The sequence below is a fragment of the Plectropomus leopardus genome, chromosome 12, assembly GCF_008729295.1.
Source record: "Plectropomus leopardus isolate mb chromosome 12, YSFRI_Pleo_2.0, whole genome shotgun sequence".
Lineage (NCBI taxonomy): Eukaryota > Metazoa > Chordata > Actinopteri > Perciformes > Serranidae > Plectropomus > Plectropomus leopardus.
The window spans coordinates 14261891-14276976 of record NC_056474.1 but is presented as its reverse complement, the minus strand read 5'-3'; the positions used below and the strand labels follow the sequence as shown (position 1 = coordinate 14276976).

The following is a 15086-nucleotide window of genomic DNA, read 5'->3' as shown; positions in this document are numbered from 1 at the left end:
ATGGCATAATTGGCATGGCCTCAGTTTGGAGAAGCATGCAGGAGTATCAGCTCCAGTTTGAAATGTATGCTGAATTAAAAACAAAACCACTGCTTTACCCTGCTGTCAGACAGCTCTTTATGGCAAAGAACTTAACTGAAAACTAAAACTTATCTATGATCTGTTTATAACCAATTTCCATTCACAAAAACCATAATCTTACTTTCAGAGCACAGGTAATACTGGTCTACCGCTGCCTCATTTGGTTAATTAGTTAGTGTTATTGTGAGACTCTGGAGTTTCAAACTGACTGAGGCAGCGGTTGACCAGCAGCTCCTGTGTTCACCGAGGTAAAATTACTGTTTTTGTAAGTGGATTCAGGTGGCTTTGAAGAAAACATAGATTAGTTTCAATTTCAGTCCAGTTCCAATTATGAAAAATGTAATTTCCACACAACTCAAGGTGAAAATGTATGCAGAGTCTTGGAGATGGTATATAAAATGTTGATTTAGTATCACTTGTATGTAACAGTCTTAATATTTCTAGACATATGTGCTTTAAGAAACAAACCACTGATGCTGAAAAAAGGGTTAAAAGGCAAAGCATGGAATCAACATCAAGAAAGTGATCAATTCTAGAACAATGTTGATAAAAGTCTGTTTGCACTGAAAACATGGAAATGAAATTTTTAAAAAAGTGATAATCCGATTGCAATCGTTACATTCTTTGTGCATGAGTGACACCTGATGGTTAACCACAGAGCAGTGCCACACATTCAAGGTCAGAGTGTGTGTGTGTGTGTGTGAGAGAGAGAGAGAGAGTATGGGTGTGTGTGTTTCATTTGACTGCTCCTTTACAAGAGCAGGACACTACTGAGGGGCACTGAAGGGGACAGTCTGTGTTCTGGTTACGTGTGTGTGCTTGTGTGTAAGACGCCTAATTGACAATAAAAGGGCGTGTTTTGCAGGGCATCATGGGATATGATGCAAATCAATTTGTTAACAGACATGGTGCGTTCCACACAGCTCTTACAAATGTGCTTTATTGCCATTTCTCAGCCACATCAAAAGTTTAATCAAAATAAACAATGTCTCTACTGAGACACATTAAAGTAATATCTCTATTAGACAGGCAATTTCTCTGCGCAGTTCCCTTGTGTGCGTGTGTGTGTGTGTGTGTGTGTGTGTGTGTGTGTGTATGTGTCAGTATGTGGGTTTGTGTGTCCCCAAACGCTTGCACGCTCCACATCCAGGGATTACATGATTGAAAGATAAAATTGGGATTTTGAAGCGCTTGTCATAAAGTTGTGATTCTGCATAAATTATCTTTTCCTGAACATTGTTTGACTCAGTTATAATAACTTGATTAAATTGGGAACATTTTCTACCTTGCAGAAATCCAAGACTGCGTTTCAAAATGTTCTCCAATATCTGCAGAATTAAGTTTCTATTTTAAGGTGTGTGGATTTAAAAGTACGGCTTTTCTCTCTGACACGTTTGCAACTGTTGCACGGATACTCAACAGCATTTGAGTCAATAAAGAAACATATTTTAGTTGCAAATAAATGTTAACATACAGAAAATATCAGTATATAGGATATAAACAGTGTATGTCTGTGCATGTGTGTAAGAAACAGAGTTTAGACCAAAGAGTTGAGCCATGTGTGTTACATACTTTGCGGCTGCCGTCGGTTGACTTGTAGGTGAGCATGTAGTTGTCAATTTCCGTGATCGGCGGTTGCCAGGAGATGAGAGCACTGCGGTGATTCACTTCACTGGCCGTCAGATTCAGGGGTGCGTCCATGGCTGCCAGAAAGAGAGAAAAATATTAATTTAGCGCAAAAGAAGGAAGGTTTGTGGGATATTTTCCACATTCACAGCGTACTGTGATTCACAAATGATGTCAGAGGTGTTAACTTATTCATCCACTTTTGCAAATTAGGGCTGTTTTAATTTTTAATAGTGGTGTTTCAGCTTTTTAGGTGCTCATTTGTGGACTGAGTTGCACAAAACACCTTAAAATTTAGTTAAACGACTGCTCTAACCTGCTTTAGCAACCAAAGTAAGGTAAAAGCCTAAGACATCTCTGACCGAGTTTATTGTAATGATTGAGAAAAATGAATGCATCCTGACAATGGTGTTTTCATCCAACAGATATGCTGGTCAATCACTCATGAACAATGAGCGATTGACCAGCAGTGGTCAATTTATCAGCTATGCTCTTCTACATATACACACTCATGCAATATGAACATCTATTTGTTCACAGCAAAATCAACATTGATGTCAAATTAGTTTGCAACAATGAAAAAGAAAAAAATCAGCCAGCTCTCTTTTAATGCATTCCTCCAGATGTATGTTGTTCCTCCTCAGACCAATGTGCTTTTCTTGTCTTTTGTTCTTCTGACATTCTTTTAAACTACTTATAGGCCAATTTTGTGAGATGATATTAGGCGAGGCGATAACAGGTATCACAGACACAAGTGCAAGCAAACACAGTCTCTTTCAGCACATTAAAAACCTTCACATTTTTACTTTACTAAGGAAACTGTGTAAGGGATCTATGCAACATCCATAAGTAAGTCCCTCAGTTAAGGAGAAGCTAGGCCTTAAGTGTCATACTTAAGGAGAAAACTATTTTGTGCAACAGGCTACGGGTGATGAAAAAAAGAAAACTGCTGCGTTTTAGGGACACTCAACTGTGACGTGATAGACAGTTGTTTGATCAACAGCAATAATGTTTTAGTATTTTATGTTAATTTTTTTCCTAATACACTTTTGCTCATGTTTTTTAATCTTATTACTTTTTTCACTTAGTCTTAGTCTGTTTATTTTACTCTATTTTACTCATTACTCACTCTTTTGTTTTGTCACTACTGTACTGACCAAATATTGCTATGTTGTCAATTTGAGCTATTTGAAAAATCAAATTAAACACATTGTGAAAGACAGTAAGAAAACTGTTAAACACACACACACACACACACACACACACACACACACTTTGGAATAATCTGCACAGCAAAATTAGAAATAGTGCACTTTCACAATATGTATAAACTGTGTTAAAAATTAATATTACAGTTACATTATATTCCCTTTTTGAGGTCATTGTAGTATTTATTGAATTATTTATTATCTTCCAAGTTAAGAACCTGCAGGGCATCAAGTATTTTATTGAATAAATTATCTTTTATATATGGCAACAAACTGAACTCAAGGTTTGATGTCCTGCAGGCTTGAGATAATCTTATAGTTACTAAAGACAAGCTGCGGCTGACTCGCTATCAGGGGAGACATTCATGTATTTCTATCAGCAGCCAGTAAAATGTGGGCCTTAAAGATATAAAAATTAACAACCCTGCAATCAGACCCAAAACTGACCCACAGATAATCTGCACGGTGGTACAAACATCTGAGCATTTTCCAAAAAATGTGAAGAGGTAGCACATGCCAAAATTCACCTCCAAGTCAAGGAGAACAAAATACTCACATTTCACTTGTTTAATTGGCTCCCATCAAAATAAAAAAAACACCTACGCATTTCAGCACAGAGCCTTTTTGAGAGTGTTTGGAGTATACAGATTCAATATTGACTCTGCCCTTGTGCATATTACTGAACTGAATAAGTGCCATTGATGTGGGCCAATTAAACAACTGAAATGCGAGTATTTTGGTATTTTGATGTGAAAATTTGGAATGTGCTACCTCTTGCTCATCAGATTTTGGGTTTAGCACTCCACTGAGAATCCCAATGTTAAAGTGCAATCTCTTCGCAAAAATGGGAAATTTTCTGTCTTTACAAACTCAGAATATCAAAGCACACCTGTTTGGAGCTCCCTGGCTGCACTAAAGCAGAGCAACTCAATACCACTGGACCTTCCTCTGAGGTTGACTGGCCTGTTGTGCTGCCTTGGCCAGGTTTTCTCTCTCTGGACAGAGCCAGCAATAGATGCAGCCAAGTGGAACTGACCCAACGTCTTAATAAAACCTCACTTGCTGAGATTAAATAAACTAGACAAATGTTATGCCAGTTCTGCTGAAGGTCATGTTGAAAGGATCTCTTTATTTAGATGTTTCTGCCACTTGAAGCACAAGTGTGATTCTGCCAGTTTGAATCAAGATTCAAAGGGTTAGGCTGATGTTAGTAACATATTTTTTCTTACTGTTAACAAATCTGTTGAAGAGACCGTGTAAACCATGTGCGCAACAATGTAGCCTATATCTCAGTATTTCTTTAGGCTTCTTAATGGAATTACTAGGCTCCTTTTGATAGTGTGACAGTATACAGTGTGACGGGAGCACACACACACTTTCTGACCTCCCCATCCTTACAGGTTGTGTCTACCAGTTCGTTTATTTTTCCTGAGGCTGGTGTTTTTTTCAAATACTGTGCTATGGAAGCGACACATATTTATATAAACTACAATTTTACTGAGCGCAAAGAGTTGAAAAACTTGGATTATGGGTAAAACGTTACAAGGCCGTCCATTCACAGCAGAGGCAGGATAATTAACACAAAGACCAACCATCACATCTTAAATGTACAAGTGCTGAACAACACTAATAATAAAGAGAAATACGTTCATATCCTGCATATATAAAGTCACCATGGGTTACGTCACATGAACCCACTCAGACGTCTTGGTTCATTGTCACTCCTGACATACTTCAGCCTTCTCTTCATCCAGAGCAAATACTCTACCAACCACCCCACCAACACCAACAGATATTAGTTTTGTGGAAAACACTGAATACTCAGCATAACCCACTCTGAATTCAAGACAGCATCAAAACTATTTCTGCAATTTTTCATTTTTTAAAAAAAGGGGAAAAAAAGAAAAAGCTGCTATGAATAAGGCATTTAAGGCCACAAAAACCACATCGCCTCATTGAGGTGATTATAGTGTTTTGACAACAATGCAGGTCTGTGACACAAAGGAATGAGTTATATTAGACTTTGGCTACACATGCAACAATTCTTGTCAGTAGAATAAATAGAATATTAGCTTTTGGTCTTTTCACTGAATTTGTTGATTATGAGAAAAATATTGCCAGACTTATCCTTTAATACATGAAATCCAATGACAAGCTCGGTAATTTGGTCCTCTATAAAAACGAAAGCTGGAAACTAAACATGTAGATGAGTGCAATAAAACAAAAAAAGGAATGTTTCACATTCTATATATTATGATGGGAAGATTCCTTATTATTTACACTTATTCTAAGCAAATAAAAGATAGGAAATAGAAAGCACAGGTAAATCAGAACAGATTAACAATGGGACATTCTTGCACATATACTGTAAATGTACTGCATGAGGTGGGAAAAACCTCTGTGTCAGTAATCCTAAATTCCCACACTGAGTGAGAAGAGACACATTACCATGTTTAGTTGGAGTATCACAGCCTCTAAAGCGTTCAAGCCCTTGATCAGCAAGCCCACCCAAGTTTTTCGGCACATTACATCACACCATCCGGGCTTTAAACAAGGCCTGATTATAGTCCTTGTCTTGATACCTTAACCACATCACAAGGAGACTCACCTCACTTTCCCCACCTTACATCACCCCTTTTTGAGTCAATATCTGAACTTCCGACATGGCAGCGGAAGCACTGACACGCTCTAACCTCATTTTACTACACGATAGAAAATAGATGACCTTCTATTTGGAAAATCAGTTTCCTGGAGTTACATCATGACTCTGGAGCACAGCGTCAGCCAGTCACCTAACAGCGCTCTGAATAAGGGAGGCAGGGGCCCTGAAACAAATGAAGTGCTGCGCTTTGTGTGCAGTGCAATCCAACATCACCGCTGTGAATTTAAGATAATAAATATCTACTACATGGCTGCCTTTTTCTGTCATTCCCTCTGTTTGACTTTTCTTACTTTTTTTTCTTTTCTCAGTAGTGAAACTATCATGGGATTTTGTAAACAGCCTGAACTTTTAACGTCTCCTGAGGACTTCTCCTTAACTTTCAGCTAAACATCTGACCCAAGATTGAACCCAGACCTCACACAACTGCAAACACAAAGAAAATCCACAAGCACACAGTCTCCTCTCGTTTAAATCCTTGTCTGTGTGCACATATGGAAAGATCAATGACAGCTCGGTAATTAACAGCATGTACCCGCCTTGATAACCTCCTGAAAGTAGCGGGGTGCCTTCGCTTGGAGACAGTGATAGGCAGATCCACAAAGTGTGACAGGGGGATTTAGGAAGAAGGACAGAGAGAGAGCTAGAGGGAAAATGAGGGAACAAAGAGCTTTTAAGAGGCTGAGTAGTGCGCTTTGAGATGAACACGGCACATTACAGATTGTGCTAAAGTCCGCGCTGACGTGCCCCTCTCCTCCTCTCCTGCACCTTAGCATCTCTATTGACCTTGTCTGCATCTCATTCCTGCTTTTCCTCCTCTTTTGTCTGTTTCTTCCTATTCCCTCGTCAATCCAGGGGTTTTCCTCTCCTTCACTCCCCTCCTTATCTCCATTTGTGTTTCACTCTGTCCCACCCCTCCTTTGTCCACCTCCTTCTTACCGCCTTATCTGACAGACTGCCATTCTGCCTCAATATGCCAGAGAGTGAGCGGAGTTTATCTCTTTGTTCTTGTCCTCCCCTCAGATTGATGAACACTGTTGCTGCATTATGCTTGTGTGGGGGATAGATGAGAGAAGGAAGAGGCGTTTCATAGAAATGGACGGCCTACAAACACTCTTTCTTTCTTTCTGTTCGTTCACCTATTAAATGTGTCTCCTTGTCCTGTTCTCTCTGACACTCTCCCTCCAATTAAACCTTTGCATGGAGTGCACCCGAGCAGGTGAGCAGGTGTCGTCTGAGTTCCTGGCACCTCTGAAGCTCCATCTTCAGACGCAGAGGTTTAAACAATGGGATGGAGATGAATAGGTTTGCCTTCGCCTAATGTCTCATTAACACGCAGTGTAAACAATACAAAAGGAGAAAAAAACAAACACACACAGAGCAGCAGATGGGAAGGGCAGCATGGGCAGCAGTAATTTGTTGTAGGAAGCAAGCGGAAGTTATTCTTTTGGAGTGAATATCACGTCTCTATGCCAAATTGCGAGTGAATGATTCTGCATGAATGATGTATAGCTCACTCCTTTGAATGCATGAAGTCTTTACCTAATTAAACCAAATTTTTCTTGGATAAATCTCACAGATTGCATTATCTTGTTACACCGTGTAATTACCTTTAAGAATAGTCAACAGCCTTGATCAGAAACATGTTATATCAAAGAGCCAAAAGGAGCCAAACAAACCACCAGTAATGATGATCGCATAGCTTTGAACTTCTGCATTTGAGAGCACTTCACTCCCACCATGTTCTTCTTCAGAAAACTAGCTTGTTAAATTCTCCAACTGGCCTACAGCGGGTTTTTTTTTCAATTGTTGTGACCTTTTTAATGAAGTTATTATAAGCTGAGTTAAGAACACAGACCATGCCCCAACGTCAGATTTTTTTTTCCAGTGCTCATTTATAGCATGGAGGTGTCTCTAACCCCTTTCACTGTGTGTGTCCTCAAGCTCATATACCCTCTAACAACCAACATAAGCACATGCTGGTTTTCTAAAACACATTAAAAATTGGCCATAGATTGTTTTCCCATTGCCTTTAGACAGGGGTCGTGTACACAGCTCTGCAGTAGACTAGTATGCTTTTCTTTTTTTGCACTGATGTGTCACGTTCGACATCAAAGACGGACAAGAAAACAGGTTAGTTAACAGCAGAAAGCAGCACAGAGACCAGTGAAAATTTTACCGTGTTTCCTCTTTTTTTATATCTCTTACTTACTTAGTCTCTTTCTCTCAAACTTGGTGCAGACCAAATTTGTAATGTCATTCAAGCACTCCTTAGACAAAGACTGATGGTGTTTTGTGGCAGCATGTTAATAAAAAATTACGCACCGAAACCTTGCACACTGAGTCTGATGTATTTTATTGTTCTATTTGTTGTGAAAATTTGCAATATGAGACACAAGACACTGTTTTCCTCTGTCTCCACACTTTTGCTCTCTTTGTCTGTATTCGGTCCTCATCCACCTCCTTGTCATCATTATCTACCTGAATATCACTACTGACCTGTTAAAAGTGAGTCGTCTGAGTTATGAAAAGATGCTGTGCGCTCTGCACCTCTTTTTTGTCACTGATGCATCCTGCTGCTGCATTTTCTTCTCTCTAAAAGCTGACTAAAACAAAGTAAAGTTTTATTTATTTTAAGATGGACGACAATTTTGGACTGAAAAACATACATAATCAGTGTGCAAAGGCCTTCAGCGAGTCCAGCGGGTTGTCCTATATCCGTCAATGCCTATTAGAGCTGGAGCTGCTAAATACCTGTGACTACTGCTGAGTCATTTGTTCCAGGGATGAATGCATTTTTTCCCCATTAAATACTAAAAAGTATCAGTGTTTTTTTGTGCAGTGAAAAAGGGACTTCAGATGCGTCATCGAGAGCTTGCCTCCAACCTGACACCTTGTTCAAACATACGGGCTACAACAGGTTGCCATTTACTGATACATGGACTTGCACTTATATTAAGCCTTTCTAGTTTTCCAATCATTCAGGGCTTTTTACATTACAGACTCACATTCACTAGGGATGCAAAATATTGGATTTTTGTGGATATCCAATATGCTGTTATATAAACTCATTAGGCAAATAACTGATATTGATACCAATATCATGCATACTTTTGTTGTAATGGCCCACCAGCAGATGGAGACATAAAATACAATGATTTTCAACATATGTAATATTAATTCATTGTGCAAAATTAGAAAAATACTTCAGCTGAGGGTTGATGTTTTTGTATATGATCACCTTGTCAGTACAAGAAATACATATGTCAGTTCGTGATATTGCCAGAAATTAGCATGTTGGCTGATTCCGATATTTCATTTTAGAGCCAATATCTACAGGTACCAATGACATGCTGATATTATCATGTATCTCTAACATTCACACACACATCCATACACTGTAGGCAAACACTATCTGATTCCAGTACCTTGCCTAAGGATACTTAACAAACATAAAATGCGGACTGAAGGAGCTAGAGGTTGAACCGCCTATCCTCCAAAACAACCTGCTCTACCTCCTGAACCACAGCTGGCTATCTATTATAAATGTAACCCCGTAATTGAAAACAAAAGGTAATTCAAATTAATTTAAAAGTAGTAGGTGATGCTACAAAAGTCAAAAGATGAACATATTTAAATTCTACAAGTGAAGATAATTATGTTCCACAAGTTGCAGCCTAAAATCTAATTTCCCCAATGTTTTACTCACTACTAGTTCCAGAAAGTGTGCCATAACCCTCATTTTATTTTCAATTTAAATTTAAGGAAATTTGTCATAATCCTATCCCTACAGATCACAACCAGTACCCCACTGCCAGATTTAAAGAGATGGGCGACATCTTATGTCAGAATTTTTATAGCTAAAAACCAGCGTCTTTACAATGCAAAATATGTTGTACCACAGAAATACAGTTCAAATGTACACACACACACACACACACACACACACACACACACACACACACACACACACACACACACACACACACAAAAAATTCACGTTGTAAATTCTGTGATAATGATTTCTAAATCTATTTCTGCTTATTTTTGCTTGATTCATTCTCCACAAGATCAAATTTGGACTGCCTTTGTACAACAGATGCCATTTCAGAGAATTTACATTTAAAGCCTATGTTTGTTTTATTTTGTTTTAGACTGACTGACAGTTTAATCAAAAAGACAACCATATTTGGCAAAGACATTAACAATATGTCTGTAATAAGAAATTCTCACAGTGCTTAGACTGAGGTGGAATCACACCTTTCTAACACCATGGCTCAGGTCAAGAAAATATTTTGCAAGTTTATTTATAACAATTTTTAACATCTCTAGTTGTTTCATCATGGAAGTAGCACACGATTTTACAAACCGTATACTATAAATACTTCTTTCAGTATACTATAGAGAATATTTTAATATATTAGCAAAAGTATCAAAGTGTTTTACCATAAAATAATTACACAACCTCTTAAAAGTACATTAAACTGTCAAACATGCCTCAACTGCCTGGAGAATCAAGATTATGTTTCTGTAATAGCAGCTATCTCAGTGCTTGGTGAACAACTATCAGGCAGAGCTCAGTGAAGCTGCCCGCAGCAAGGATCTCTGCTGCTTCAAAAACTTGCCAAGCACTTCTCAGCAAGTGGGCTCAGACACATCAGAGGGGAAGAAAGTCCCGGTGCTGCAGCCTACAGGCTTATTGAGACACCCGTGGCAAAATCCCTTATTTTCCAGCCCTATAGCTTAAATATCAGCCGATGGGGAGCCAAGCTGTCTTACTCTGTGTTGAACTCTTGAGGCATGGAGGCCAGACAACAAAACAACTCTCAGCTGTGGTTAAGAGGCTTGGGAATCAACAAAGAAACTCCACCCAAAAAACCTAAATGGCTGAGGCAGCCATGCTCACGTTTTGATATCAGCCAGACTTACTGCTTTTTCCTCTATCCTTTCTCTTTGTGCAGCAAACGTGGAGAGACCACGGTGTCAGCAGGAACCTTCACTGACCCTTCACCTCACCACGCCTTTGCATTTGCACAGCTGCTATACACCAGATGGACCAGAAACAATTACACTCATAATTAACAACTGCTTTCTAACTGTCAGGGAAGGATATATGGCTGAATACCAATGCATAAAGAGACATTTTCCAATGCACAGTATTTTGCTCCGCTCTCGGGGATATCCTTGGCTTTCAACCAATATTTCCAATCTCATTATCAGTCTCAACAACAACGCAGTCTCTCACATAAGACTTTTCTTTGTGGGTAATGGTGTCAAGTCAAACTGATGTTGCTGAAAGTTCAAGGAGGAGGAGAGGGATTCAGCAAGCAGACCGAAACCTGGAACTTACCAGAGCTGCTCTGAGCAATAAACGGGAGGCACAGGAAGATAGCCGGTAAAAGCTAACAGCAGCAGGCTATCGTTAAACACGCCAGGAGACCAAACTGTTCTCAGTACTAATAATCTAATGCAAGTACTTGGACATGGAAATGAATTAAAATGACCATCCTTGATTTATAGGTGCATCCTAAATGTTTGTGTCCCCTTAATTATTAAAAGGACAATATGACTGCTTTAATATTGATTATAGTTTAAGCTTTCCTGTAAAGCACTTACTATTATTTAAATGTGCTTTATAAATACATCACTTGACTTCACTTAATTATCAGTAAGGATGGATAAACTTTCTCACTGGCTGCGCTCTTTTCCCTCAAAATGATGTCCACACAAGTAATTCTGAACTCTGTGGTTCAGTAGATAGACTGAGACTCAAAAAGTGAAAGGCTGATGGACAGAAACAGAGCAGCAGGCGTGGGGAGACAGTGGCTGAGCAATAGGTGTGGGAGAGCTGACCAAACCAATCGATGGTCCGATCCTCTCAACCAGTTCACAATGTGATATTCTCCACTGGAGCTGAAGCGCCTGAGAAAACAAGCTGTGTGAGTGGAACTGAAACAGACTTTAAGATTTCAATTAGGAACTATAATTAACAACACCAGAAGTTCCCTGTGAAGTTGAGGTTGACTAAGGCGCCCCCTGGTGAGACATGTCATCATCAATCCTGCAAGGGGGAAGACTCTATCCCCTGACTCTATCCGTGTGTCTGTGTGAGCACTTAACAGTGTAGTGCACTTTCTCACTACAGTATGAAAATGAACTAGAGGGCTGACACTTTGAATATAAACAGCATTAAATAAGTATTTTCTCAAGAGAAGCGCTTAATTAAGTTTTGGGATTATCCCTCATTGTTACATTATCGTTTTTAGGTTCGTAATTAAAAAAGGTAAAAGAGCAGTACGGAATTGAACTTAAAGAAATGAGTGTTACCTTTTTTGAAGGCCCTGTTCAAGGATGACATAAACATTTATAATAGAAATACTGTTAATGCCATAGTTGATTGAAAAATGCACAGCATGTTTCGTTATGCCAGTAACACTTTCACAGACATCGTTCTATTTCTGAATAGAACAAATGTGGAGCTCCTGCAGATGTCCCTCCTCTTTAATGGAAGCATTTAATCTACTTGCGGCTTTTCTACTCTATTTTGCTCTGAGAGGGAAAGCAACAAAGTCAAGCACCCAACCGTTTGATTGATTCAATAAGACATGGTTTTCAAAACAGAATGCTTGTCGTCTTTGCTCACTCCATGCTGCTTTCCAAATCACAGAAATATCCTAAATCTCTTTTATAAGAGAGTCAAACCGGGGTAGAAATGCATGTTGTTTTTTTCTCTGGAGTAGCTGAGGTACATGACGAACTAGGCAGAGCATCTGTTTCCAAATTAGAACCACCTTAAACTGCCAAGAACATTTGTTTATGTATGAGTTACTATACAGCACTGACGTGGTTGTAGGTACACCTAATTTTCCTGAGCCCCATTTGTGTTTTGAAGTCTCTGCAGCCCTGCTCTCATACGTTGTCAGAGTTTGACAGAGTTTGTTTCTGTTTCGAGCAGTGCGTCTCTGCTGCAGTGCAGGACAGGTAGCTCTGCTACTCTCGGGGGGATATGAACTCCTCTGCTGACTGAATTTTTTTTCTGCAAGAAGTCTAGGAAAAAAAAAAGTTTACAGAGCTGCAACTCAGCTAAACTGGAACAATTCCTTCACCCCTAACTTTGCTCTCGATGGAGCAGCTGATAAAGGTGAATATAATAGGAGAGGTGGGTCACCGGGAGTTAAAACAGGCAAAAGTTGAACAGAGAGTTCATGAGTTTAATCCTCATGACAGCTTGTGTCTTTGACCATGTCGAGCAGAGCACTGACCCCTGTGACACAGTATGTGACTCTGCAATGAGTGTTACACAAAGATAAAGGGAAAGACTTATAAGTGCACACTGTGTGCAAGCTAAAATCTACCTAAGCTGTGCAACCCAGAATAATAATGCATCTCCTTTTGAATTTTTACTTGTGCCCTTTCTGAAGCAAACTTGCATCCCTCTAGAGTTGTGCAAGCTAAACGTTATAAACACTGAGGGTGATTTCCTAGACAAGAACTTTAGGAACTTGAAATTGTTGATAAATTACATTTCTCTACAGCTAATCATACCACAAATATTACACTTTTTCTAAGCAATTATTAGGGTGTCTACAGGTACAAACTATGTATATCGCATGAAACACCGTCCACTTGATCACGCAGACTTCAAGTGCATCTCAAAAGGCAGCGATTTAACACCTTGCACCGCTGAAGCTACCGCTTTTAGAACTTATGCTTTTGGTAATCAAATCAGCAACAATAGGAACCTAATTTCTCCTGTGATATTGTCACGGTACAGGTAGGTACTGGAGAAATTATGTTATGTGTAGGAGAAATAATTAACACTTAGATTATCACTTAGAGTTGATACCCGGCCATGCACTGGCTTAGTCAGTACATTTAGATTAAAATATAAACGCAGACAGAAAATAAACTAATTCTCTTTAAGAATGATGGTTATCGTAAACTGTTATTATGCAGTTTGTCAATTTTAACTGCCTCATGTAGAGGGAGGTCATTAACTTTTATGGTACATGATATATTTTCATTGTATGACATACTCCTGTTGTTTGCGTTACACTTTATTAATCCCCTGAGTGAAATCCATCGGCTACATTTCACTCATCCAAACTACTTAAGAAGCAGCATGTAGCCATTGCCCTAAGTCAAGAACAAAAGCAGGAGAACTCCTACTTAACATACATACTTTTTGGTATGAATGAAGCCAAGCATCCACAAGAAGCTGACACAAATGGAGAACATTTAAATTCCTCACAGAACAGCTCCAGTCAGGCCTGGAGGAGCGTCCTGCTGCGAGGCGACGGTGCTAACCACTGAATCATTGCGGCGCCCACTAGACAGACACCAGCTGAATTAAATGAGCACATACGTGTTTGGAGGTTGGTGATGACAGTGCCGCTGGTGAGGGGTCCTTTGGTGGCGTAGAGGGCTACAGAGTAGGTGGTGCTTGGCTTTAGTTTGGACAGCTGGTGCTCCTGCTTGTTGCCCTCCACAAGGAACGTATCAGCTGTCACTGCAAAACACAAACGGTTTATATTATAAGCACGCATCTTCTGATTTTAGATTTGTCTAAACAGACTTCATTAAATTGTAACTCAAGCTCCTTAAGATTAGGAAAATATGGTTTTGGTGAAACCACATTATAAATGTCTTCCACACCCAAATATGAATTCTCTGTAATTTACTGTCTATGAAATGCAAGACTGAGAAAACATAACTCATCTCTGATCTTATCTAATTGTGTATTCCAAGAATCAGTTTAAGGTATTTTCATGACTAATGCATCTGTCAGCCTAATTTAAAAACAGGTGAATACCAATAAATTACCATTCAGTTAGCAATCTGCATCCTCTCTGAAAAATGTTCAAAGTTAGAAAATAATTGTGCAATATGAACAAGACTTAATATACCTGCAGTGGTCTCAGTGGCTCAGCGACAGGATCTTGTTGTGTTTTAATTTATAGTGCTAATGACAAGAGTTGTATCAACTTGAAAATTCAACTTGCTACTCAGTATCTGACTTTTGTGAAAACCACAGTGACTATGTTATATGTGCACAAAATATTCAGTTTTCGTTCTTATTCCGTTGTAAGACAATATTTCTACTAAGCATTTTGAATGGCAAATGAAAATAACAATTCCATCTCATACTCCCATTTACATGCAACCATACATACTTCAATTTCTTTCAAAGTTTTCAGCAGCGGCAGACTTGTTTGACCATGCAAACACACCTTTTTTCTTTTTCAACCAACTTCTTGAAAAGGTTAGCATTACCATATTCTGCACATAGATGCCAAAAAACAATGCTGTAAAAAGTTGTTCAGTTGTTTATTTTGAAGAAGATTGGATTACTGTTATGCTCTCTTCACTGGTCTTCCAAAACAAACTGTTTATTCAGAACAAAAAAACAATCAATTCAGAACTCTGCTGCCAGATTTAATTAAAACAAAACAGAGTGAGCATATGACCCCAGTTGTAGCCAACCTGTGCTAGCTCCCAGTTTTTTTAGGATT

At 39.0% G+C, this 15086-nt stretch overlaps 1 protein-coding gene across 1 annotated transcript in view; it reads right to left on the bottom strand.

The window, feature by feature from the left end:
• Positions 1 to 15086, bottom strand: part of tnr (tenascin R (restrictin, janusin)) — a 212830-nt gene that overhangs the window by 19799 nt on the left and 177945 nt on the right. The window contains exons 24-25 of the mRNA XM_042497978.1: positions 13940 to 14083; positions 1654 to 1784 (exon numbers count right to left, since the gene is read on the bottom strand). Coding sequence (XP_042353912.1) covers positions 1654 to 1784; positions 13940 to 14083 — 275 coding nt within the window. The remainder of the gene's footprint in view (positions 1 to 1653; positions 1785 to 13939; positions 14084 to 15086) is intronic.